Below are 27,035 nucleotides of genomic sequence, written 5' to 3'. Positions count from 1 at the left end.
AGGAGAGAACAACTCCTGGCCATTTTCTTGCTCTGCCTTGAATTCTCTCCCTGCGCTCCAGACCAGAGTAGGAAATCTATCCCGCCTTCTGGAATTTCCTTGCGCATCTCTAGCTACCTAACCTGACGCTTAGACGGAGTTTCCGCGGGCGCCCACGCGGGAGCGGGGGAAGGTGGCGGGCGTGGCAAGTTCGCCTTTTCCCCTCCTCTTCCTCCTCCTCCCTGCTTTATAACCCTGGGTGCTCTCTAGAAATTAGAAACCGCGCTGCAGCTAGCGCAAGGAGAGGGACGGAGAGCGAGGAAGAGGAATCCGGTCATCCCCGATCAGAGTCAACCAGAATCCACTGTAAGTCCGTCTTGCCCCGCTCCCTAACTCCTGATCATCTCAGGGCTGGCTGGGTCCTTCTCTCCCTCCACGTGGCTGATCTCAGACCGCCTTAAGGGGTCGCCAGCCCCTCTTCCCCTCGCTGGTCAACTTGATCCGCCCCTACCTTGCTCTCTGCTGGGAGCCCGGAAGCTTGCTGTAAACCGATCTCTCCGGGTGGTCTTGTGCAACAACAAACTCTCCAAGTGAGTGCAGCCAGGACTTGTTATTTACCCCCCTCTGGCTGATGCCCCCCCCCCCCCGTCCTGATGAACTGATGCCCTTCTAACGGCAACCTTCACAGGCTCATCCAAAATTTGCCCCTGGAGCTCCCGGAAGAGGGCAGGGGGTGGCTGATGTTCAGGTGCTTCCGAGTGTTGTGTCACTTCATTGCGGCAACAACGTGTGAAAATTAAGTTAAGCTGGGCAGCGCTGGGTTTGGCAAGGTGTGTGGTGGTTTGCTGTAGAAGCCTAACCGTGTCTACTCAGGAGTAAATCCCACTGAATTCAATGGGGCTTACTCCCAGGTAAGTGAGGTCAGACTTGCAACTGTAGCAGGCAGTGATGGTCACAGCATAGCTGTCAACTTTCTCCTTTTCTCACAAGCAATCCTTTTCGGAATAAGAGAATTTCCCTTAAAAAAAGGGAAAGGTTGACAGCTATGGGTCTCAGCTAGATGTGGCTTTGTATTTGGGATGGAGGACCTGTGACCCTCTTGATGGTGTTGATGAACACCCATCAGCCCCAACCAACATGGTCAGTGGAGGATGGTGGGAGTTGAAGTCCAGTTACCTCAAGCGGGAGATAGGTTTCCTACCCCTGGTGTAACTATTGCACTCTGCCATCCAGATGTTGATGCATCTGGATCTGGCACACAGCTCCTGATTATGGGACTCTGATTATGGGACCTAAATTTTGAGATCTATTGACTAGCATTTCTGGGTTAGACCATAATTCAAGTCTGCAGAGCATGAGACTCTTGATCTCAGGGCCAAAGATCCCTCCATTGCAGGGGGGGGGGGGGTTGGACGAGATGACCCTCATGGTCCCTTCCAACTCTACAGTTCTATGATTTTATGATCCAAATTGGAACTCCTGCTCAACTCAGAATAGCACAGAATAGGCAAGGGCACAGAGAGGTTTCCATGCAGTCTTTGAGCTTGTCCCACACTGTTGACGCTAGTTCACCCTAGTGTCAAATACTGTACCTCTTTCACATGTGACACCGACAAGCACACGTGAGACTCTCGCATGTGCTGTGTGTGGATTGTGTGACTGCAATGTTGAATGTGGAATTCTGTCGTCTCGGTGATCCTAAGCGTACTTACTCACAAGCAGACCTGGCCAATGTTTTATGTTCGCATTACTTGATTTAGTGTAAGCAAAGAGCAGTAAGCTTATCAGGAAAATTACTCAACAACAGGGAGTTTCTGCTATTGCACAGGCTTAAAAAAACATAATCTGCCTCAACACTTCCAAGCAAACCCAGGAGGTGAAATCCATTGATGAAAAGACCTTGGGAGTCGTTGTTTTGCACTCGTTGAGAAGGAAAGGTTGTGTGAAAAAGAAGAAAGTTGCACAGATACACCCTTTTAATCCAGTTTGCTTGCAGGAGAAGAGAGCGGGCTGGCATGCTTCTCTCAGTGCTGTATACACGGCAAGGTCTCGGGAGCCTCTGATGCCTTGCTAAAATAAATGCAAAGCACCCCAAAAAAGACGCTGTTAGTAGGTTTGGATTTACTAATACGGCAACCTAACCAAAGTCAAGCACAGTGCCTTTCCTGTTCCTAAAAAGCTCTTATGTAAATGGTGCGTTCATTTCATGACTTGGAAATCACAAGTGTTTTATCACACTCATGTCCTGCTTGTGGACTTCCTACTGTCAACTGCTTAGCCCATGGGTAGGCAAACTAAGGCCCGGGGGGCTGGATCCAACCCAATCGCCTTCTCAATCCGGTCCGCGGACGGTCCAGGAATCAGTGTGTTTTAACATGAGTAGAATGTGTCCTTTTTAAAAAAAGGCATCTCTGGGTTATTTGTGGGGCTTGCCTGGTGTTTTTACATGAGTAGAATGTGTGCTTTTATTTAAAATGCATCTCTGGGTTATTTGTGGGGCATAGGAATTCATTCATTCATTTATTTTTTCAAAATATAGTCCGGCCCACCACATGGTCTGAGGGACAGTGGACTGGCCCCCTGCTGAAAAAGTTTGCTGGCCCCTGAGTTAGCCACTGTGAGAGCAGGATGAGGGACTTCTATAGAAGCAATCATATGGGGCATGGGAAACTGGGTGGCTGTGTGTCTGGGAATCGGCAGTTGCAAGGTTCCTTTTCTGAGCGGGGATTCTGTGATTGCAAGTGTCTTTCACTGAGGAAGACGTTTGACTACATTACCCCCTAGATTTGCGGTGTCCAACTGAGTGATCGTGTGTACTCTTTATACTCTTTACTGTGCAATCCCATACATACTATATGCTCAGAAGTAAGACCCTTTGAGTTCAATGCATCCCACTCCCAAGGAACTGTGAATAAAACTGTATTGCAGCCCGAATTATCTTAAGCCTGCAATTGTATAAGCAAAAGGCATTTCCTTTTCAGTTTAGGAAAATAAATGCCACCAGCTGTTTGCTTTGGAAAAGTTCCGTCTGTAATCAAATAAGTTGTCCCTAATCCAAAACAGATGACCCGCATGAGCAAAGGTTAGGTTTTGGAGTGGGAGCAATGGTGGGATTGAAACAGATGATTTAGGGGGAAACTGAAAACGAAATTGAAAGGAGCAGCACTGGAAAGAGTTAACATATCATAGCAAATGCCATGCTGGGTTCCTTTGGGAGGAAAAGCAGTTGATACATGGGATGATGATAATAAATAAATTTAATTGCATATGAGCACACTTAGCATGGACCATTATTTAGGAAATCTATGGTGTGCCATTGGGGAACCTGATTTTATTCTGATTCATATCAGCTCCTCCCTTCCTTTTTTATAATGATGTGTTTGCAAACTTTAAATCAAGGCAATGCAAAGATGCAGCAGGTGGTATATTTAGTTGTCCATAGACATGCTTACATGCATTGTTGTGGAAGTAGACTGTGTGTCATTGGGGGAACTCGATCATAATCAATTGTTCAAATCTGCCCCCCCCTTTTTTCATGTTGGTTTTTTAAAAAATAAATTGCTTGTTTGAATTGCCTCGATTTAAAGTTTTCAAACCAACTCACCCTGATTTACAAGGTCCCCGTGCATAATCCTCTACTAAAAAACACTGAGATTCCTGCGTTGCAGGGGGTTGAGCTAGATGACCCTCAGGGTCCCTTCCAGCTCTACAATCCTATGATTCTATGATTCTACCAAGTAATCATAAATATAATGTGAAACTTTTTTTAAAAAAAGGGTTTTTTTAATGGGAATTCTGGAGTGCAGTTTAACAAAAGGATAACTGCATGGTTTCCGCTACCCTTCTTGAGCAACATAAACTTGGAAAATTATACAGCCATTGTTTCTGAAATATAATTAGTGTTGCATCAAAGATGTATCCCTCCCTTGAGACGCCTGTCTAGCTTCCTTTTCACCGTGAAAATAAACAAGAGAGTTTGCCTTTTTAAAAATACATTATTCCAGAAACCATGCCGCGTGACTGTTCTAGTGGCAAGGCTGCTTGTCACTCACATGTCCCTGAATCATTTCTTCTTCTTCTCCTTCAAGTAATTGAACACTTTTCCCACTTCACTGGAAAATCTCAAAAGAGTAAAAGAAAGAAAAACAAACACTGCTGAAGTCAGTGACAAATGTTCCATTGGGACCAATGAAATCAGTTGGTGCTCACTGTGATTTTTCCATGAATTAGTGTGGGGGAGATTCTGGGCATCATCATTGCACAGATGGACTTTCCCTTCCTCTTCCACCCCCCCCCAATGCAGCCCCCACTTTTTTAGGGGAGCACAGGAACTGCCGAAAAGGGGAAACCCATTCTGCTAATAATGGTGTCTATTCCACTGGCAGACTCAAAAGTATTTGGCACAGAAAACTCAAGAGGAAAGGATGGCCTCATCTCATACTTCACAGTCCTCTTTATCTGAAGGGCCGTATGGTCCATGTGCGGTTTAAAGATAAAGAATTGTGGGGAGGGAGAGCAGATGGGCTTGGGAGTTGGGTACCAGACTGGGCACGTACACAGCTCAGTTGGCCACACTCTTCTCCAATATGGTAAGATGTCTTCCTATTTCCATTACAGTAATTACTTCTAAATTTACATCTATATACATATAAGTTGGGACCCAGGTGGCGCTGTGGGTTAAACCACAGAGTCTAGGGCTTGCTGATCGAAGGTCAGCAGTTCGAATGGGGTGAGCTCCCGTTGCTCGGTCCCAGCTCCTGCCCACCTAGCAGTTCGAAAGCACATCAAAGATAAATAGGGACCGCTCTGGCGGGAAGGTAAACAGCGTTTCCGTGCGCTGATCTGGTTCGCCAAAAGCAGCTTTGTCATGCTGGCCACATGACCCGGAAGCTGTTTGCGGACAAACGCCGGCTCCCTCGGCATATAGAGCGAGATGAGCGCCTCAACCCCAGAGTCGGACACGACTGGACCTGATGGTCAGAGGCCCCTTTACCTTTACATATAAGTTTGACCACTGGATGGTTTTACTTTTCGGCTTCTTGAATGCAAATCCTGAAACCTAACAACTTCTTTTTCTTTTTTTTTAAAAAAACATAATTCTTATTGATTTTCTGTTCACACACACCCCTCAACACCATTTACAACATTAATATTCAACAATTTCCATAAATTTTACAATATATTTATCCTCTTTCATTTTTACAGTTCAAATTTCAGATCGTTGATGACTTCCCTCCTTTCTTTGCCGTCTTTTGTTTTTTTAGGTATCTTTGTGCAGTTGTTTGGTCAATATGCATCATATTGTCAATTATGTCTTTTCCATACTAAACATTTGTTTGTATATTACCTTATTATGAACACATTCTCTTTTATATATTTGTATCTTTGTCCATACTAATTGATTTTTATATCAGTTGTTCCGAATCTACTGGTTTATTCTTTTAATTTTCAAAATGTTGTCTCAATATATTCTAACAACTTCTTAATTGTGATTTGCAGGCCTAGAAGATGATGGGAATGAAAATGTTCACCATCTTCTCTAGCAGTCCTCTAAAAGCTGAGGATTCAAAATCGAAGGTCAAAAGTGAGGCCCCCAAGCCTTCAACGTCTTCCGAATCAGAACTTGACTCCACGTCAATCGAATCCTCGACAGAAGAAGCTCTGCCGAAGGACAAGGTGGAAACTGAAAGTCATGGGTTGCCTTCGAAAACCAATGTCACATGCCATTGTACTCCTGAGCAAAATAACAAGAAGAAAAAGAAGAGGAGACCATTGCAGGAAAAACTCATTGATGGTCTGAAGTACTTTGCACTTGGGGAAACCAGAACAAAACCCCTAGGAGCAGGGAAGGACCCTTCAAACAAAAAAGAAAGCAAACCACTTACAGGTACAGTATGACCACTCAGAAGGACCACCTGCCCCCAACATAAATTTGTCCATCAGTTAAGATTCTCTTCTGACCAAAGTTGTTGGTCAGTTAGAGCAGGGGTTTCCAACATGGTGCTCATGGGCGCATTGGTGCCCTTTTACGTATGTTTCCAAATGTATAAAATACATTTAGAAACGCATACTCAGAGAAAAAAAATATTTTATAAAATGTTTTCTTATATAATAGGGACCCAGGTGGCGCTGTGGGTTAAACCACTGAGCCTAGGGCTTGCTGATCAGAAGGTCAGCGATTTGAATCCCTGTGACGGGGTGAGCTCCCGTTGCTCGGTCCCAGCTCCTGCCAACCTAGCAGTTCGAAAGCATGTCAAAATACAAGTAGATAAATAGGAACCGCTACAGTGGGACGGTAAACGGCATTTCCGTGTGCTGCTCTGGTTCGCCAAAAGTGGCTTTGTCATGCTGGCCACATGACCTGGAAGCTATACGCTGGCTCCCTCGGCCAATAATGCGAGATGAGCGCGCAACCCCAGAGTCGGTCACGACTGGACCTAATGGTCAGGGGTCCCTTTACCTTTACCTTCTTATATAATACAGTATAGAAAATGCATTCAAAAGCATGTACTTATATACATACAACTATTTAAATATAGATTTTTCTGCAGATTTTTTTTTTAAAACAAAACAAGATTGATGCAGAAAGAGGATAGAACAGAGTTATGAATGAACACTGTCCAACCATCTCATCTCATGAGATGGTTGGACAGTGTTCTCGAAGCTACGGACATGAGTTTGACCAAACTGCGGGAGGCAGTGCAAGACAGGAGTGCCTGGCGTGCTATGGTCCATGGGGTCACGAAGAGTCGGACACGACTAAACGACTAAACAACAACAATGAACGAACACACATGAACTTGGCATGGGCTGGTCCCTGCATCCCTAGGTATTAAGAGTATCGCTCCTTCCTGTGTCACTGATCTAAAAATGCAAGAGGAGAAGGCAATAGAGCCCGTGCATGAGAAAAAGAAAGCTAGCACATCAGGGGAAAGTTTCCAGTTCAACCCTTTGCTTGCTTTGCTCGTTTTCTACTTGCAGGGAATCATAGACTCAAGGGGAGTGAGGACTCTTTAGGACCCACAGCTTCAGGTGTTGAAGCTAGAGGCAGGAAGCAGTATAGGGGTTTATGTGCACACACCCTCCGAGATCTTGCAGCATGCCACAATTAGCATTTTTAAGTGCTTTACAGAAATAAGCAAGGAACCACAAATGCGCTCGCCACTGGCGAACACCACTTTTGCTCTGGCCACTGGGAGAGCACAAAGAGAGACTCTTCCCTTCTCCCAGGCCTGGTGAAGAGCGAGGGCTCTCCGTGATGCCAGGCTTTCAGAAGCTTAAGAGAATGGCACTACCAATTCTGCTCTGAACCTCAGAAGGAACTTGGGAAACTGTGAGACTCCTTGCTCTCCTGTATATATATATATCCAGGGCACTCCCACTGCTGGTTTGTGAAGGCTTGTGCTCACAACATGAGCCACAAGCCACCTCTGTCGTGTCATTTCTTGAGAAATAGTGGGTTTCGATGCATTCCCCCCCTAAAATTAGCTTCTATCCCATAGGAAAACTTAAGGCATATGAAGTCATTCATGCCCACTGGTGTGGACGAAGAGTGGGCAACTTGAAAATACATTAAGCCATGCTGAACATTATAATGATAAGCAGAAGTGATTTGAAATGCTGCTGCAGGGTTTTTTTTACTTTGCTGTGTTTTAAGCTAGTGATGTGTACACATCCTTAGCGTGCACCAGGATTTGCCAAACTTGGGCCCTCCAGCTGTTTTTGGACTACAACTCCCATCATCCCTAGCTAGCAGGACCAGTGGTCAGGGATGATAGGAATGGTAGTCCAAAAACAGCTGGAGACCCAAGTTTGGGAAACTCTGGTGTATGCTAAGGCAGGAACTCAAACACCCACCCCAACTCGGGCATGACAGTCCCGCGTTCACTGTCTTGAGCTCATGGTAATGTCTGAAGACTCCATCCCCTCCCTTGGCAGAGGAAGAGTCCTGGCAAGATCAAATTCTCTCTGGCTACCGGTTACTGGAAACAATAACATAAATTGCTGGAAACAGTGACATGACATCTATCGTTTCTACTCTCAAATTATGGGCTGCGCATACGCCTACTGGTACTGCAGGATGTAAGTTAAATGCATGGACGAATGAAATTTGAATCTCAATGTTACTGGGTACCAAGTTGTTCTTCCTTTTGTTTTGCCAGCTGGCCAAATCAGGGAGCTGATTCAAGATCAAAGATTCTTCGATGCCAGCCAACATCTCCTAGCCATGGAGAGGGAATACGGCAGTGACAATGGCAGCGAGCGCAAACAGGACAATGTCGACCATCAGAGTGAAATTGAAGATCTGTTTGGGCTTTTGAAGCAAGCGGTCCTCAGGATCATACGTTCGTCTGTTAGCATCACACAGGCTGAGCCAGAACTCCTGAGGGATGCAGTGAGGACAATAGCAGAACAGGTGGAGGAGGACAGGAGATGCGCATTGGAAGAAAAGGCATCTGGGAAAGCTGTGCATTGCCGGCCCAGAAGATGGAAGGACGAGTGGAGGAGTACAGTCCAGGAGTCCGTAACCGACAGAATGAAAGAGCCTCCGTTTGACAGCAACGAGGGCCTCTCGACAACTGCCCACAGCTTCCTGCACATGGGGAAGACTATGAAAGATGACCTGATCACTGTGGTGAAATACATCAAGTGCCATTACCCGGAGGACTTTCAAGTGTGCAGCACCTATGCGCAGATCTACCACCGATGCTTCTCTTCTCAGCTCGAGATGGTTGCTCAGTTTGAACTGGGCAGGAAAGACACTTACCTGCTCCTCACCTGGGTGCAGAATATCTATCCAAAGTAAGTAGCAGTTTTGCCCTGCGTCCGGGTAACGCTGCAAGTCTGGCCAGCCCCAAAGCAGACAGTGTGCCTCTCTCTTCGCTGGTTGAACCGTTTCCCCTCTCCCACATCTCAACATCTACCATCCAAATTCTGCATCAAACCAACGCCACGGGCAGTTGGTTCGTAAAGAGTCAGCCCATTAGTGCATCTAACTGTCAGTCGCTCTCAGGGTTTCAGACAGAGATATTACTCAGGTCTACCTTTTCCATGCGAAGAGTGTGCTCTACTACCGAGCTATTCTGGACTGTCCCCTTTACACTCTGCACTCAAAATGAGCTATGCTGTTGACTAGGCTGTGGCTCAGAGCATCTGCTTTGCATGCAAAAGCCTCTGCTTCAATCCCCAACCTCTCCAGGCAGGGCTGGGAATGTGCCCGTCAGAAATCCTAGAGAGGCTCTGTTAGTCAGCGTAGACCAGGGCCGGCTCTAGGTAGAGTCCCGGTGGTGCGGTGCGTCAGGGCGCCGGGCCGGTAGGCGGGGCGCTGCGCGTGGAAGCGGCGCGGAAGCCATGCTGTGCCCTGCGAGGGCAGGGGCGCCGGAGCGATCTCCGCCCCTCAGCGCCAGGGCGCCCGACCTGCTCAAGACTGCCCTGGCGTAGACAGAACTTAGCCATGTGCACCAATGGCCTGACTCGGTAAAAGGCAGCTTCCTATGTTCCTCGAACCAATAAAACAGGAAACTTGCTTGATTGTGTTCACTTCACATCCTTTAATTCTGAAAGAACACTGCAGAAAATGGAATGGAGAAATGAGATTTGAAAACATGTTTTGCATGTTTACTAGGGCTTATAGGTCTTCTTTTCCCCATGGCAGGCTACACCCTTAAAAAATGCTGGTTCTGAAGGTTAAGGAGCAGAATTGAAACAATCCAGACATCCAATGAAATGCAGGCATGTTTCAGTGGGTGGGTGGGTGGGTGTGTACAATGCAGGAGAGACTGAGCCAGGGCGAACAGGAACTGAGCAGAACAGCTTCCTTTACATCATCTGATCTAGTATATGAAGCAGTGTCCTTTGCTCTGTTGATCAGAATGGGGGGAGAGGGCTCAATTGACTGTGGCATGTTCTGCTGCTGCACATTTGGATCCTTGATGATGATGAGAAAATATATACCGTATTTTTCCGTGTATAACACGAAAAATTCCGTGTATAACACGTGTATAACACAACCCCTATTTTTTGGGACTCCAAATAAAGAAATCCCTCATTTGCATTATCTGTGGATAAGATGATCCCCCAATTTTAAACTTGAAAAAATAGGGGGGGTATTGTCTTATACACGGAAAAATACGGGGTGTGTGTGTGTGTATACACACACACACACACACACACACACACACACCTATTTTTATTCTAATGGGAATCATTAAGCAACGGTTTGCAGCGGCATGAGGGTATGGCTAAACATTTCAAATATTTCTGGTAACCCAATTGCCACCAGGTCAGGTTCGAAATTCTTGTGTTAATTCGCAAAGCCCTATATAACTTGGACCCAAAGTTCCTTACAGACTGCCTGATTCCTTGTGCTCCACCTTGATCACTGAGATCTTTTCATGGGGCACTTATGGGGATCTCACATGCCCCTGAGATTTGGCTTCAGGGTGGCAGGCCCTGAAGGCATCTGGCTGGCCACTGTGAGAACAGGATGCTGGACTAGATGGGCCCTTGGCCTGATCCAGCAAGCTCTTCTTATGTCCTTATGACTACAGTGATACCTCGGGTTGCGGACCCGATCCATTCCAGGGTGCTGTTCGCACCCCAAAAAGTCTGCAACCCGAGCAGCGCTTTCGCGTATGCATGAAAGCGCAATAGAGCGCTTCTGCGCATGCACGCGCGACGAAACCCGGAAGTAAACACTTCCAGGTCTGCCGCGTTCGTAACACGGAAAAACGCAACCCGCAGTGGACGCAACTTGAGGTATGACTGTACTTCGCTTGAACTCCAATTCCCTTTCGGATTTCTTGTGTGTTGAAAAGCAGTTCCATTCAGCTCTCTTAACAAGTCCTTCAAAATCCTTTCCCCACCACTGTTTCAGTGCCTCATGCAAAGTACTGTGCTTGAGTCCCCAATAAAGAATTTGCCAGGATCAACTGTTTGCTCAGGGCTGTGAACAAGTCAGAAATGTAAAAACACTGGCTATACAACATAGACCGGCTTCACATCGGAGCCAAGTATTCTGTGGCGTTGTAGTCAAGTCTGTTTTCACATCTGTTGTTCTTTGGGAATCAGAATCGGAATAAGCAGCTGCCATGAACTGCAAGGGATGTGAATGTGATCTTCTTTTGTCATTTCAGTGAAATCATAAACCACCCCGTTTTAGTGAAAGACTTAGACAAAGCCCATCTCGAAAGCCTTTTGCCGCCCAGGCAGATCAGACAGTTTGAAGCAGCGTACCTGACAAATGAAGTGGTAAGAGGCCTGTTTTGTCTTCTATTCGTAATCAGTCCAGGCACTGTGACAAAACAGTTTTTGTAGTCCACCCAGTTTGTGTTGGAGCAAATAAGAGCGCCTTTTCACTTTCTGCTATGTTTATTGTGGCCCCTATTGTGTTGTAATAGGAGGTCCCAAAGTAAGAGGGTGTGTCGTGGAATACAGGAGTTGGCCAGGCCTCACCCAAGGCAGGCACAATTGTCCACTGATGTGAGCTTGAGTCCAACCATAGCTGGTGCTCAGGGTGGGCTTAGATTCTCTGCGCTAAAATAATGTGACTGCGTCATTTTTTTATCTTGTACGTGAAATGAAAGTATGTGTTGTGCGGGGAGGGAGAATTGTGAGATGGAGCTGGGGAACTGCTGTGATTGTGCAAGGTCACAACCTCTCTGGTTGCTGCAGAAGAACTTGGAAGGCTGTCTACAGGGGAACAAAATAAAAAAAATTCCTTCCAGTCGCACCTCAGAGACCAACTAAGATTGTCATTGGTATGAGCTTTCGTGTGCATGCACACTTCTTCAGATGCCACACGAAAGCTCATACCAATGATCTTAGTTGGTTTCTAAGGTGCTACTGGAAGGAATTTTTTTTATTTTGTTTCGACTACGTCAGACCAACACGGCTACCTACCTGTAACTAGAACTACAGGGGAAGAGGTGACTTGCAGAAAATTGTACCATTTACATTTGCAAAGTACCTTGCAAACATTCTCCTAAGCACACAGGAGCTTAATTTGAAGCAAATCTCTCTCTCTCTCTTTCTTATTCTCCCCAACTATCCATGTTCCATTTTTGTTAGTGGTTGTGGGAAAAGGGGTTCTTTTTTATTCTTCTCCTGCTTCTTTTTCTATGCCACTTTTTGTTCCAAAGCGGCTTACAAGCAAAAGATAAAAAATAACATAATGGAACATCACGAATACAGCATAAATCGTGTGGAATACTTAACAAATCATCAGTAAAACAATCCCAAATCCCAAAGAAAACAATTACCATCTATGAAACACTATTAACAAAACAACTAAAAAATAAGCTAAACATCACAGTTACACCAGAAATCATATTATAGGATTCCCAAAGTACAACAGCATTCATATCTTAAAAACATTAACAAAATAGCAACAAAACAAAGTCTTGAATTTGTACATGTGCTCTCCCCTCCGCCGTGACTCATAAACTTTCATTCTATTCAATGCATCAAATACACCTGCATACAAATGCCATCTTTCTATGTGAGAATTTGTGGTTATTGTTTGAAGTTTTTTTTAAAAAAAATGGGGTTTTTAATCTGCCCTTCACCATATATAGTTCCAGGCTAGGGAAACACACAATAACACAGGAAATAACAACACTCTAAAATCAGTATTCGGAACATTAAATGATAATTATACAATCACAAACAGCATTCCATGTGAACAGGCAAACAAAAGGCAGGTGAAAGAGCTCACAGCGGCAAATCTCATTCCCTCCCAAAGGAGACGGCTGAGCAGGTGAAAAGGAGGACAGGACTCCTGGCCCTTTAATAGTTGTGTAGAAGCTACTTGTGCTGAAATGTCCCTTTCTATGCGACTAAATGTGTAGGAGTCCCGCCCTCTTTTGCATCTGGCCAACTTAAAGTTGAATCCTGGACCTGAAGACCCTTCAGACACTTTTGATTGGCCCTGCGATTGGTGACAGAGTAACTGAAATGTGAGCACTGCTGCTAATCTGTGAATTGGCGTTTTCTTCTTTCCTTATAAAGGATGCAGCTAAACGCTCCCTTGCTAACTGTCTGCAACTGGAAGTCAAGAAGTGGGCAGAGGGAAACGAGCCACCAAAACTAGCTGGTCACTATCACAGCGAACTTCATATAGATGCCATCCAGGTAATAAAATATGTGCATGCGTGTGTGTGTGTGTGTGTGTGATGTATATGAAATACACAGAGAGAGAGAGAGCGAAATACACAGAGTTACACCATCAGCTGTTTAAAATAAATGCTTTCCTTCTTCATAGGGAACTTATCTCACTTGCCCTTGCCTGAATTCAAATTTGGATTTGGTATTATGTCCCAGGTGGCGCTGTGGGTTAAACCACAGGACTAGGGCTTGCTGATCAGAAGGTCAGCGGTTCGAATCCCTGCAACGGGGTGAGCTCCCGTTGCTTGGTCCCAGCTCCTGCCCACCTAGCAGTTCGAAAGCACATCAAAGTGCAAGTAGATAAATAGGTACCACTCCGGCGGGAAGGTAAACGGTGTTTCCGTGCGCTGCTCTGTTCGCCAGAAGCAGCTTTGTCATGCTGGCCACATGACCTGGAAGCTGTCTGCGGACAAACGCCAGCTCCCTCGGCCTATAGAGCGAGATGAGCGCCGCAACCCCAGAGTCGGACACGACTGGACCTGATGGTCAGGGGCCCCTTTACCTTTACCTTTTATTATGTCAATCAATCCCAACAGATCCTGGAAGTCAATAAAATTGGTCCCCTGAGACAGGGAAGCGCCCCCCCCCCAAAAAAACCTCATCTTAGAAGGCCACATTCTACAGATTCTCTGCAATAGGAATAAATGCTATTTGACTGCTTAAAGCAGGCTTCCCCAAACTCGGCCCTCCAGCTGTTTTGGGACTACAACTCCCATCATCCCTGACCACTGGTCCTGTTAGCTAGGGATGATGGGAGTTGTATTCCCAAAACAGCTGGAGGGCCGAGTTTGGGGGTGCCTGGTTTAAAGTGCCACCTCAACTTTATCTGATTAATCTCTGTTACATTTGCCAGAGATCAGCTGAGGATATAAATTGCACGGTCAGGCCGGTGAGGTGACATATCTAGAACCAAGTGAAACAGAGTCCCACCTTTGATGGAAAATAGCAGTGCAGCAGAGGGATGGGGTTCCCTCCCCTCGTCCCTTTTTGTCCCTCCCTCCTTCCTGTCACCATTTTCCTTTATCTCCTATGTGCTTATTATATTGCACAGCCACAGCCCCAGATCCAATGCCTAGCTGGATCCTCTTGAGGAATGCTGGAAGAGTGGATTGGTGGCCTAGGCTGACCCTTCCAACTCTTACGATTCTAAATCCCGTCAAAATCAGTGGGAAGCGAAGCACAATACTGTGTATGTTGAACAGGACTTAACTTGAGCTTGGCACTCAACCATCTGAGTTTGCACTTAGAGGGAATGAGAAGGATAGCCGACCTAAGGCCTTCGGATGAAGGGTGGTATACAAATTAAATAAATAAAGAATGATCATAGAATCAGAGCAACTGAACATGCGTTGCTTGAAACCACAGGAGGGGAGGGTGCCACTGGTCCGTCCATTCCTCTTTCTGTAGAGCATGCGGCTCTCAATCTCAGGGTCATGGGTTCGAGCCCCACGTGGGGCAAAAAGATCCCTGCATTGAAGGGGGTTGGGCTCGATGACCCTCAGGGTCCCTTCCAACTCTGCAAATCTGTGGAATCTTTGGAATCCAGCCCACCACTGTTCTTATGTTCTTAATTATGGATCGGCAGATATTAAAGTTTGGGCTGCAGTGGTGACTCTTGGATTTTTTGTGTGTGTGTTTGTGTTTAGATTATCCACAACAAACAAAAAGAGGCTGAAGGCATTTCTGCACAGCTTGCCAAGCAAATGTCAACGCTGGTTTTGGAAGAGTTCCTGACCTTTCTGAAAAGGTAGGATAGCAAGATCACAAAGGAATGCATTTCGGATCATGTCACCGCAGGCTCTGAATCAGATGCCAGCTTTCTCAATAAGAATTTTTTATTAGTTTTCAGTTACAATAATCCAATAAAAGCCTCATTACAGTGGTACCTCCGTTTACGACCTCAATTGGTTCCGGGGAGCCGGTTGCTCCCCGAGCAGGTCGTAAATGGAGTGCCTCTTCTGCGCGTGCGCAAAGCGCCGATAGAGCACTTCTGCGCACCCACACGCCACAGAACCCGGATGTAAGCACTTCCGGGTCCGCGGCGGTCGCAAACTGATCAATCGCAAACCACAGCGATCGTAAACTGAGGTATGACTGTATATCTGTTATGTATTATGTATTAAGTTTGACCGCAGTACTCATTCTGGCCACCGTGGCTGCAGTTCTCACTCAGGTCCACAACATGCAAATGAAGGATTGAGACTGCTGTTCACGGATTGGGTAACTACGGGGAGTTTGTTACTGTTGCAAGTTACTGAGTACTATATAAGCCAGCCGGCTAAGCTATTGTGCAGCCCAGGACTCAGAGCTGAAATAAAGAGCTGGTTGTTTTAAGAGCTGTGTCTTCATTCGTCTTTCCCACGACTCAACAATATCAATGCCGAATTATATACAGAGGCCATCTTTCTAATCCTTATCTCATTCCTCCGCTGCCTCCCTAGCTACAAGAAGGCGCTGGACATTTTCATGAAGGAGAAGAAGAACCTATACTTTGAAGCGACAGTAGTTACAAACATGAACAGTTGCCTGGGTTTTCGGTAAGTAATGAATGGCAACGCTAGCTGTGATGATTGGGTCTGATGGGAGTCGGAGTCCAAAACGTCTGGTGGGCACCAGCTTGGCGAAGGCTGTCACAGAGGGTCAGCCAGTTGTAATTTAGGCCAGAATCCCATGTTTCCCCATGGCCAGTTCCAGATGCCTCTGCAGACATATCAATGACTAGCATCTATAAAATGATTCATACTTCAGTTGTCCAACCCTGTCCCAGAAGACGGAAGCTTTGTTTATGTAATGAATATGGTCAAATGGATCAGCTTCAGTGCTGGATCACATCCCTGCAGGGCGGGTTGCAAGTGTTTCAGTGAGGACCCCATTATTATTATTTTTTAATTACTATTTTGAATGCAAGTCAAACATGCAGCTCACAAGTACCATCTGAAAAAAGGCACAGCCTTCCTTTCATAAATAGGAAGGAACACTTTTCCTAATCTGGTTTTCCACACCAGCTGTTTTATGGGTGCCCCTGAGCACGTGCAGAGTGATTTTCATGTTGTGGACCACTCTGAGACCTGTGTGTATAGGACAGTATAATAATAATAATAATAATAATAATAATAATAATAATAATAATAATAATAATGTAAGGCATGTGTGCATTACCTTTTAAAAATTAAGTAGCAATGTTACTAAATATCAGAATTGTTGCATAACACACTTATAAAAAGGTAAAGGGACCCCTGACCATTAGGTCCAGTCGTGACCGACTCTGGGGTTGCGCGCTCATCTCGCATTATTGGCCAAGGGAGCCGGCGTATAGCTTCCAGGTCATGTGGCCAGCATGACAAAGCCACTTCTGGCAAACCAGAGCAGCACATGGAAACGCCATTTACCTTCCCGCTGTAGCGGTTCCTATTTATCTCCTTGCATTTTGACGTGCTTTCGAACTGCTAGGTTGGCAGGAGCTGGGACCAAGCAACGGGAGCTCACCCCGTCACAGGGATTCGAACCGCCGACCTTCCGATCGGCAAGCCCTAGGCTCAGTGGTTTAACCACAGCGCCACCTGGGTCCCTAACACACTTATACACAGTATTAAAATTGGGAAAAAATAGCAGTCCATCAGATCCTAACACCCCTCCCTTTGCAAAAATCTAAGATCTTTTTCTAAAATAAAAAACAACTACCTGCTACCATTTTACTTTCAAAACTATGCCAATCTTTCATTTTATATTAAAGGAAACAGATTGCTGTTAACAAACCTTGGTTTGGCATTCTAATAATTCCCGGAGGATTCCAGCTCCTGCTCAGATTTATTTGGTCTGCTCCTGCCTCTGCTCAGATGCACCATGTTAGTTTACATACGTCTCCCCGACAGAGCAATACTGTAGTCACATTGCTCTGGTGCTGAAGATACGGTGTTGTGGCACCAGTGGGGCAGCTCTCACATCCGCTGTGTCTTCAGCCCAGGAGAGAGAAAAAAACACACATTGAAAATGCAGAGCTAGCAGGAAAATGGCAAGCAACTCCACCAGTGCCCTCCATTCAGAGGCTATGCCAGCAGCTCTGCACACAGGCTACCTATTATTATTATTATTATTATTATTATTATTATTATTATTATTACTGTATTATTATTATTATTATTAATTTATTTATACCCCACCCATCTCCCAACAAAGATTTTTTTAAAATACATTAAAATGTGCCCCACAAACAGGCAAGCCATATACAGTGGTACCTCGCAAGACGAATGCCCTGCAAGACGAATTTTTCGCAAGACGAATGCGTTTTGCAATTTCAATGGAGACTCACAAGACGAAGTTTCCTATGGCGCGCTTCGCAAGACAATTTTTTCCCGTCCCATAGGGTGCCTCGCAAGATGGATTTTTTTTCCCGTCTTGCGAGGCACCCTATGGGAAACCGCACTTCAATGCGTTCCTATGGGAGCCGCTTCACAAAACAAATTTTTCGCTATACGAAGCGACTCGCGGAACGAATTAAATTCATCTGGCGAGACACCACTGTATTTTATTTTATTTATTAAATCCATATACAGTAAAGGTAAAGGGGCCCTTGACCATCAGGTCCAGTCGTGTCGGACTCTGGGGTTGCGGCGCTCATCTCGCTCTATAGGCCGAGGGAGCCGGTGTTTGTCCGCAGACAGCTTCCGGGTCATGTGGCCAGCATGACAAAGCTGCTTCTGGCGAACCAGAGCAGCGCACGGAAACGCCGTTTACCTTCCCGCCGCAGCGGTACCTATTTGTCTACTTGCACTTTGATGTGCTTTCGAACTGCTAGTTGGGCAGGAGCTGGGACCGAGCAACGGGAGCTCACCCCGTTGCAGGGATTCAAACTGCCGACCTTCTGATCAGCAAGCCCTAGGCTCTGTGGTTTAACCCACAGCGCCACCTGGGTCCCTCCATATACAGTACCTCCCTTCATCATAAGGCAGTTTGCAACATAAAAATACAAAATGAGAACACAAAATGCCAAATAAAAACAAGAACAAACCCATAACCCACCTCCCGCAAACATTTAAAAGGACATAAAATGTTAATCAGTCCAGGCAAAGGTTCATTACTTGCTTATGAGAGATGTTTTATATTGGCTAAGAGGGAAGCTCCACCTCTGCCATAAATCCATCAATTTAGTTTGCTAGACTTACATCACAAGGTCCTCTCACAACGCAGGTTTCACTTGCCTGGCTCTAACAAAAAAATAAGGGGTCCTGTGGCACTTTACGGGCAAGAAAACATAATTTGTTAATTTGTTTATGCTGATTTTTCTGCTTCATTGCTTAGGAATTTGATGGCACTGGGTTCACTAGCATCCCACCGGGATGGCTCAGTTGGTAGAGCAGGGGACTCTTAATCTCAGGGTCATGGGTTTGAGCCCCATGTTGGGCAAAAGATTCCTGCATTGCAGGGGGCTGGACTAGATGACACTTGGGGTCCCTTACAACTCTGCAATTCTATCATTCTATGAGTTCATCAACTGCCGCTGCAAGAGCAGAGTTAAAGGCAGCAGGTGACGTCGTGAAACAACGGTAGGACAAACCACAGCTTCCTTCTTTCTTCCCTTCAGGTCCCACGCTGAAAAAACGCCTGGACAGGACTATATCAGAGTGAAAATTGTTAATGCCCTTCGTGACATTGAGACCACCGGCTGTGATGTGCTCGTTCAATGCGTGGTTCAGGAACTGCAGGTAAGCCTCCAGCTGTGTGATACACCTCTGGGTTTGCCCTGTGAATAGCTCAATCAGTAGAGCATGAGACTCTTAACCTCAAGGTTGTGAGTTCGAGCCCTACGTTGGGCAAAAGATTCCTACATTGCAGGGGGTTGGACTAGATGACCCTCGGGGGTCCCTTCCGACTCTACAATTCTGTGATTCTAATCTACTACAATATATTGGAGGTGGCAGAACTGCCGCTCCTAGGACAACACCACTCAGCCAGTCGAAGGGTGTGCATAGAAAGAGGATTAAAAGAAATAACTCACCACTCTGTTGTGTTGAACTTCCCCCCAGCCTATTTTTAGAAAGTTTACCCAGAGGAAATGGGCTTCCTGCACTGATATTATTGATGAAATCATAGCAACCGTCCTACATCACATTTCTACACTGAGAGCTCTCAAAGACCCTCTTCGCCAGGTAAGCTAATGAAGAGGAAGTTTTACGTTTTTTCAAAGGATTTTTCACTAGGATTAATCAGTTCCTGTAGCCTAAGGTTGAAAATGGGCAGTACAGTGGTGCCTTCGTTTAAGAACAGCTTAGTTTATGAACAACTTGGATTAAGAACGCTGCACACCCTGAAGTAGGTGTTTTGGTTTGTGAACTTTGCCTTGGAAGCAGAACATGTTCCGCTTCCTGTTGAGTGTGTTCCATTTGTAAATCGAGTCCCCCGCTGCTATAGGAAAGCACGCCTTGGTTTAAGAACGGACTTCCGAAACGGATTAAGTTCGTTAACCAAGGTACCACTGTAGTTTATAAGAGAGTTTAAAATTGAGAAAGGATTTGCCTTTGATGCTGTACATACACATTTCCCTTAGGTATGAGTGTATGCACTGTGTACTGTTGGAGAAATTTAAAAAGGCTTCCTAGACTGGAGGTATCGCTCCCAGAAACCCAAAAGAAAAGGATGGAGGCTCTAGGTGAAAATGTATTGAAATTCAGGGGAGAAGTGAAAGGCTGGGGAAAGGATTCAGTGCCTTTAAACTACCCTTCCTGCAACAACTTTGTTGATGTTCTGCAGGGATCCAGCATTCACAGTTCTAGACCTTCTGCCGAGCATCTTAAGTTTGGCTCAAAGAAGAGACCTCCTCTGTTTCAATTCCTTGGCCTACCAATTCAGCTGCACTCACTTATCATTCTCCACTGCTTGTTGTCCTTGACCTTTTTCCAGTTTCAGAAGCTCAAGGGCTGGACCAAACCACAAGAGCCCTTTTCCTTTGAAAGCTTGCTTTTCATTCCACAAAGCCAAAGTAAACTCACAAGGGAAGGGTCATTCATTCAAATTTCCTACTTTCCTACTTAAAATAATCTACCAAGCTAATGAAGTTAATTCTGAGAGCCAACAGGCAACGTTCAGCAGGAACTCTTCAGGGGGGAAGTTTATCATTCCCATCTGATCGTTCTTATGCTTCATACATCATTCGCGGTCATAACTCACTTGATGTTTATTTTTTTCTGAAGTCCTTTTGGAACAAATTATGGGCTATTAAGAGAGCCCATAAGGTAACATGCTTACGGTTCAATAACACACACACACACACACACACCAAAAAAGTTTTCTGCATTTTAGCTATATAATTTAGAGAGGAGATGTTTTGTTGCTGGTATCATTAAGCAATTGGGGACTAAAATTCTTTGCAATCCAATGCAGATCACTCAAGAGATCTTCCAGTAAACCCCAATCTGCCTTCTACCCATTCCTGCTCTATAAAAACCAGTTTGTTTTCAGAATAACCAGTTAGGCAAGTTTGGAAAGTCTTTCTCTTGGTATTTTTAGAATTCAAGCTACAGTATATTGATTTGTGTGTGTTTTCTCTCTCCATCTGATCGCAAAGGACTAACTGCTTGCTTCTTTTGCTGTAGGCTGTCATTGAGAAAATTCACTTCTTTCTGGTCCAAGAGTACATTTCAAGGCTTATGAAGAAGAAGGTTAGCTTGAGGACCCCAGAACTGCAAAAGAACTTGTCTGAGCTTGTCCAACAGCATGCCTCTATTCTGTGCACGTTTTGCTTCGAGAATGTAAGTCTTGTTTTCCACCATGGGCTTTTCGGTCTCGACATGCAGCCCCTGACATTTAACAAGCTACTGCTGCATGCTGTTGGGAGAAATGTGGTTCAGTTTGATTTTAAAGATGAACCTACCCAATTTTCACTTTCTGAAACAATGCACAAAATGAAGCACAGCCATCCTTCGAATCTTACACTTCTCCAGATGTTGCCATGCAGTTCTCCAGCCAAGCAATGTGTACAGAAATGCATGTACTGTGTGCATAAGAATACACACATTTGTGAAAATAATGTACAAAATTGCATTGCCTTGGGGAAGACTATTTGCAAATATTCCTGTGTTGGGCAAAATTGCTTACAAATCTATATATTAGGAGAAATTCACACCAAAGTGATTGTGAATTTTTGTGGGGATGTTTTTTTTAAAAAAAAGTAATCACAAACTGATGGGCAAATGTGGAGAACTGAAGATTAGAAAAAAATCAAAATTGATAGTCACCCGTCGCTAGGTGCTACGAAGCATTTTGTTGCGCATAATGCTCAGCACGTACGGTTGGGAATAAGCCTTGTTTGACATCCTCATTTCTAAATAAGGGCAGGTCCACATTTAAAGCACATCCAACACATATTTAAAGCACATGCCTTCTCCAAAAGAATCCTGGGAACTGTAGTTCTCTGTACTCTTAACAAACTACAGTTTCCAGGATTCTTTGGGGAAGCCATTTGCTTTAAATGTATGGTGTGGGTCATCCCTACACATGCACAGGCTGCAGCAAGAGAGTTGACAAAGAAAAATGGCAGGAAAGGTGAAGCTAGCCAGACTAGAACCCGCAAGTCCAGGTTTAAGGAGTCCAAGATCAGGGCAAGGAAGAGGTCAGAACTGCATGCAAGCCACACAGTTGACCCAACAAGTTGGCATGCCCACTCACCAAGCTTTGAAGGTGAGCTTCCTCATGAGGCTCCTGAGCCTTGCGAGATTGTTGAGTATGCAGACTGAACTGAGGTGGGGGCAACCAGGCTGTGCCCCCCACTTCTGACCCTGGTTCCTCTACCTCTAGTGGTGGGCTCTCCCTCGGTTGCTGTGCTCCAGTCTCCAGGGCTGAAGAAGGAAAATGGGATACCTGCTTCCCCAGCCAGGACTGCCACATCCTGTCTCTTCCAGCCTCTGTGCCCTGGCCTCAACCCCCTCAGGTCATTCTCCGATTCCTCCTCCTCTATCTCAGCCTTCTGCTTCATCCTTGAGCCCAGCAATGTCTCAGGACTCACAACTCTTGGCTTCCAGTGAACAAATTTTAGCAAAACATATCTTTGGCAAAATATATACCACATCTGTATATTAAGCTGTTAAAATATTATTTAAGATGTATAATTTGATAACAAGTATCATGGTTATAATGGAGCCAGGTGTCTGTATTCATATCCACGTCTTCGGTGCGAAATGTAGACAAGTTAAGCTGGAGTGCCGCAGTCTAGAATTTCTGTGTACTTTTATAGGGCAGGGAACTGGGATGCAAGAAACATGAACTGAAGGGGTGGGGACATTTTGAGGGTGTCAGATATTCGACATCTGGCAAAAGTTGAAGTGTGTGTTTTGGAATGTTCTTTAGCAGAATAAATAAATAAACAGCAATGTAGTTTTCAACCTGTTTGCCTTCATGGGATATGTTCCCAATATGGCTTGTCTGCCAAGAATCTTCTGAGATGTTTTCAAATATGGTGGGGAATCTGCCTTGAGGGTCTCCAGGTCTCCATAGCAGTCTAGCCCTTTCCAGCCTTGTGATGCTATATTTTGAGTATACGGATGGCCTAATTTTTAACTGGGGATCTGCATGTTGACTGACTCAATGTGGTCTTTTTAACTTGATAGGGCTCCAATGCCAAATGGCTGAGTTACGCTCTCCCAAGCCTGGCCGAAATCATCAAACTCCAAGGTACAGATACCGTCAAGGTTGAAGTCGGTATGCTTGCCAGTAAATATCCAGATATCAGGTAAGAGGAAAAGAATTTATGACCTCACTTCTCAGGTTGCCAACACAGAGCCAACCCTACGTAGGTGTCCTTAGACCTGATTGGGGCTTACATAGAATTGCAGCCGTTCATTCAGTTTCTCGGACAGGTTCCTCATCCCTGAGCCTCACCAGTTTGCCTTCTGTGAAATGGGTATTTTATTGTGCTTTGTGAGGTCCAGTGTGCATGTTGGGTTGGGTTTGCCATTTTGTGGTGGTGTCCAAATGTACCCATGGACCCCAAAAGGTTGGCAACTCCTGGGTTACTTGGAAACCTAGGTAAGATAGCTGGTTGCTGACTTTGAGCCACTGCCTCAGCACCATAGCTGCCAAGTTATCCCTTTTTTAAAGGGATTTCCCCTTATGCTGAATAGGTTTCCTCGCGAGAAAAGGGAAAACTTGGCAGCTATGCTCAGCACCACCCCCATGAAATAAGACACCACAGATTTGGTAAACTTGAGTAGTATAATCCAGCTAGGAAGTTTTTGCAGCAGGCAGACTTAACTGCTGATATAATCACATGCCTGCCATCTTCACATGGTCAAGAGCAGGCATAAGCAAACTCGGCCCTCCAGATGGTTTTGAGACTACAATTCCCATCATCCCTGACCACTGGTCCTGTTAGCTAGGGATGATGGGAGTTGTAGTCCCAAAGCATCTGGAGGGCTGAGTTTGCCTATGCCTGGTCTCATGCAGTGAAAGCATGAGATTGCTCCCTCAACAAACACTTCTCTCTTCTCTCGCTTCTTCCAGACATAGCCTGACGAGGCCTAAATTAGGCCAAATGCACACTATAGCACCTTTAAAGCACAATCGTACCTTTTTTGTAATGTTTTTGTTTATTTTTCATGGTGCAGATGATACATTTTGAGAAAGCAATTGTTACAACAGTAAACAACAAATAACTTGCCCTGATAAAATGACAGACTTTTGTCGTGCTATGTAATAAAGTTTTGTTTGATCGCTCTAAGAGATCATGCCACATTTTCCCATGAGCGTTGGGTGGATTCCTGTCTCAGTCTGAACAATTTACGTATTCAATAAACATTTGCCACATGTTATAAAGGGGAAAGGGGTTGCGTCTGCCCTTTGCCACTCTGGCCTGGCTTGTTAATTTCTCAGTCAATGCGGATGACCGTACTCTAGTATCTATGTCCAGCCCAATCCAGTACTCTAGTATCTATGTCCAGATGTTTTCCAACATCTAGCAGCAGTCATGGCTTCCCCCAAAGAATTCGGGGAGCTGTAGGTGCTGAGAGTTGCTAGGTGACCCCTATTGCCTTCACAGAGCTACAATTCCCAGTTTAACAATCAATCCTTCTTCCCAGGGAACTCTGGGAATTGCAGCTCTGCGGAAGCCATACGGTATCTATTTAAAGTGGTATCACAGTGTTTTAGCTGCATGGTGGGAATCTATTTCCACTTCAATGAAACAACACTTCCACACCTGGCATTTTGGTGGCGAATTGATACTCTAAATTAGAGTGCCAGTTCCCCACATCCCATGCAAAAAAAGGGTGCTTCTCATACTGATTGCTGCTAGTCCTCATGAGCACAGGAGGCAGGGTTAATGTCAAGAGAACTGCAATGTTGGCTGTAAACTCCCCAGACAGGAAATACCTGTTGAACAACAAGGTCCTTCCTCTTTTAGTCACATCCTGTCACTTGCTGCCTTTCCTGCTAGGAAAGACATGAAGAAATACTATTCAATACCAATACGTGTATCTTTTAATAGTCTCATCTGTAGGGCAACTGAACTGATCAAGGGGGCGGATCAACTTCCCTATGAGGAAAGGTTGCAGAGTTCCAGTTTCCCCAGCCACTCTGGGCAGCTCCCAACAGAATATTAAAAACATGATGAAACATCAAACATTAAAAACTTCCCTAAACAGGGCTGCCTTCAGATATCTACTAAAAGTCAGATAGTTGCTTTTCCTTGACATCTGACTACCGAGAAGGCCCTCTGCCTGGTTCCCTGCAACCGCACTTCTCACAGTGAGGGAACCACCAGAAGGCCCTCAGTGCTGGACCTCAGTGTCTGGGCAGAACGATGGGGGTGGAGACGCTCCTTCAAATACACAGGAACGAGGCTGTTTTGGGCTTTAAAGGTCAGCACCAACACTTTGAATTGTGCTCAGAAACATACCGGGACCCAATGTAGGTCTTTCAGGACCGGTGTTATATGGTCTCAGTGGCCTGCTTACAAACTTCCCACAGGTATCTTAGTCAGCCCCTGTGAGAACAGGATGCTGAAGAACTAGATGGGCCATTGTCCTGTTTTCTGCATGCACTTCTTAGGTTCTTAGATAAATCAGGGACAATAGTCGAGTTCAGAGAGTTGAGAGTCCCAGTTGTGCTTGAATATTTCTACTGCCTCTATGTTGCTGCATTCTTTCAAATTCCAACGCTCCGTGTTTCCTCTTTGACAGCAAGAAGCAACTGTCCGCCATCTTGTACATCAAAGGAAACTTGTCCTACAATGAAACCAGAAGCATCCTGGATGTGCTGGACATTGAGGTAACTGCTACCTTACCCCACAAACACTTGTTTTCAACAATCAGGGCGTGATGAGCTTGCCTGTTGCCTCTTGCTTGACTCAAACAGCTGCCATTCATGGGAGACCTGAATTCAGCAGCAGCCTCCTTCCAGACTCAGCCACTTAGTTCGAAAACCAACCCCAGGTCTTGGTTTTGGAAAAAGCAGCTTGATCTTTATGCCGCTACCAGAATGCCAGGATAAAATGGAAGTTGGCTGGCTCATCGCCTTAGAGGTCCCGCCAGATTCAAGGTCCTGCGAAGTCTCCAGCATTTCCTCTGCTGCCTTTGTTTTCCCCATCTCGAAAATGGGACAGAATTCCTGTCGGGCTACCTCACCTGGGTGGTAATGATGTCATGCCAAATGGAAGCCTTCATTTCCTGTTCCTGGTTAAAGCACTTAACAGAAAAGCGCAGTAGCTCTTCGGACATGTTTCTTCCTTAAAGGGGAATAGAAAGAATCCTTTGTAAAATGGATGGAGGAAAATGGAAAACTCCTCAAAATGTAAACACACTTGGAATGTAGTCTTGATTTATTTTTTATTAAAAACAAAATGAAGTAGAAACTCCCAAAAGCTTCTTCTTCTGTGAAAATTGTGATGTTTTGCTCAATAGTATGTATTGATAACGTACTAGCATCTCGATGACAGTCTGTGTGATATAAGGATTGCTGGTGGTGTGGCTTAGGAATTCGGTGCTACACTTGGACCTGGGTTCAAGTTTCTGCTTCGTCCACAAAAGATGGTCTTTGGGCAAGTCACTCTGTCCCAGCCCGCCCCCTCTGTATTTCATTTCTCTTTTTTAAACCTTTTTGTAAACCACTTTGACGGCGTCAGTCTCTGGAGCAGTTTGTAAATAAGATAAACAGCCAACCTCACAAGGTTATTGTGATAAAATCAATGAAGTATTTTCATGTACGCTGCCTTGAGCTGCTTGGAACAAGCAGGATACAAATGTCAATAATAATAATAATAATAATAATAATAATAATAATAATAATAATGTATCTATAATATGATTGTAAATATGCCACTGTACAGATGTTCCCTCAGTGTTTGCTTCTCAGTCTCCTGGTCCATAGTGATTGTTTTGCTATCCAGTGTGGTTGTCGTTTTTTTTTAGTTAATGGCACCCCAAATTGCCATTGTATACCAAGTTGTATAAAATAAAGATGCACTTATAATATTTAGTAAAGGTGTCGTTGATCCCTTCCAATCCTCCAGCTTTTAGGAGCATGTTTTGAAAGCCAAGGGTTAGAATTTGCCTACTAGAGAAAGTAGAAAGCAATAACAGATACGTGGTTTATGCTGGAAGTAAGACAGGAGAGGAAAAAAGTCTGGAAGCTCGAATTTGAAGGCAGGGCAGGTCCTACTGTTGTGTAACATGGGATCAAAATTCTTGGGACGCAATTAAATCATGGATTTTTACACTTTAGGGAGACCGGAGTATTTGCTACCCACCAATGTCAAGGGGATTTCATAGAATCATAGAGTTGGAAGAGACCACAAGGGCCATCCAGTCCAACCCCCTGCCAAGCAGGAAACACCATCAAAACATTCTTGACATATGCCTGTCAAGCCTCTGCTTAAAGACCTCCAAAGGAGGAGACTCCACCACACT

General features: G+C 45.1%; 1 protein-coding gene across 2 annotated transcripts; it reads left to right on the top strand.

Annotated features, from left to right (window-relative positions):
* Nucleotides 1-245: 245 nt before the first annotated feature.
* Nucleotides 246-27,035, top strand: TNFAIP2 (TNF alpha induced protein 2). 2 transcript variants are annotated; one of them, XM_035105420.2, is made up of 12 exons: nt 246-345; nt 5,479-5,866; nt 8,142-8,781; nt 11,115-11,229; nt 12,988-13,110; nt 14,790-14,890; nt 15,585-15,680; nt 18,725-18,845; nt 19,167-19,289; nt 20,733-20,888; nt 22,743-22,864; nt 25,311-27,034. In XM_035105420.2, the coding sequence occupies exons 2-12, from the start codon at nt 5,488-5,490 to the stop codon at nt 25,447-25,449; spliced, it is 2,115 nt and encodes a 704-aa protein (XP_034961311.2). In that variant the 5' UTR covers nt 246-345; nt 5,479-5,487; the 3' UTR covers nt 25,450-27,034. The 2 variants fall into 2 exon arrangements, with proteins under 2 accessions (XP_034961311.2, XP_034961329.2); XM_035105438.2 differs by lacking the exon at nt 246-345 and adding an exon at nt 352-569 and having other exon boundaries at nt 25,311-27,035.

Source organism: Zootoca vivipara, chromosome 1 (genome assembly GCF_963506605.1).
Source record: "Zootoca vivipara chromosome 1, rZooViv1.1, whole genome shotgun sequence".
NCBI classification, from domain to species: domain Eukaryota; kingdom Metazoa; phylum Chordata; class Lepidosauria; order Squamata; family Lacertidae; genus Zootoca; species Zootoca vivipara.
This window is presented reverse-complemented; position numbering and strand designations above follow the sequence as displayed.

Bases quoted from the DNA above. Each gene is read 5' to 3' on its own strand.
- TNFAIP2 (XM_035105438.2), top strand. From the start codon at position 5,488: ATGATGGGAATGAAAATGTTCACCATCTTCTCTAGCAGTCCTCTAAAA. The intron at 8,782-11,114 runs GTAAGTAGCAGT...TTGTCATTTCAG, and splicing joins GTGCAGAATATCTATCCAAA to TGAAATCATAAACCACCCCG. The intron at 13,111-14,789 runs GTAATAAAATAT...GTTTGTGTTTAG, and splicing joins TTCATATAGATGCCATCCAG to ATTATCCACAACAAACAAAA.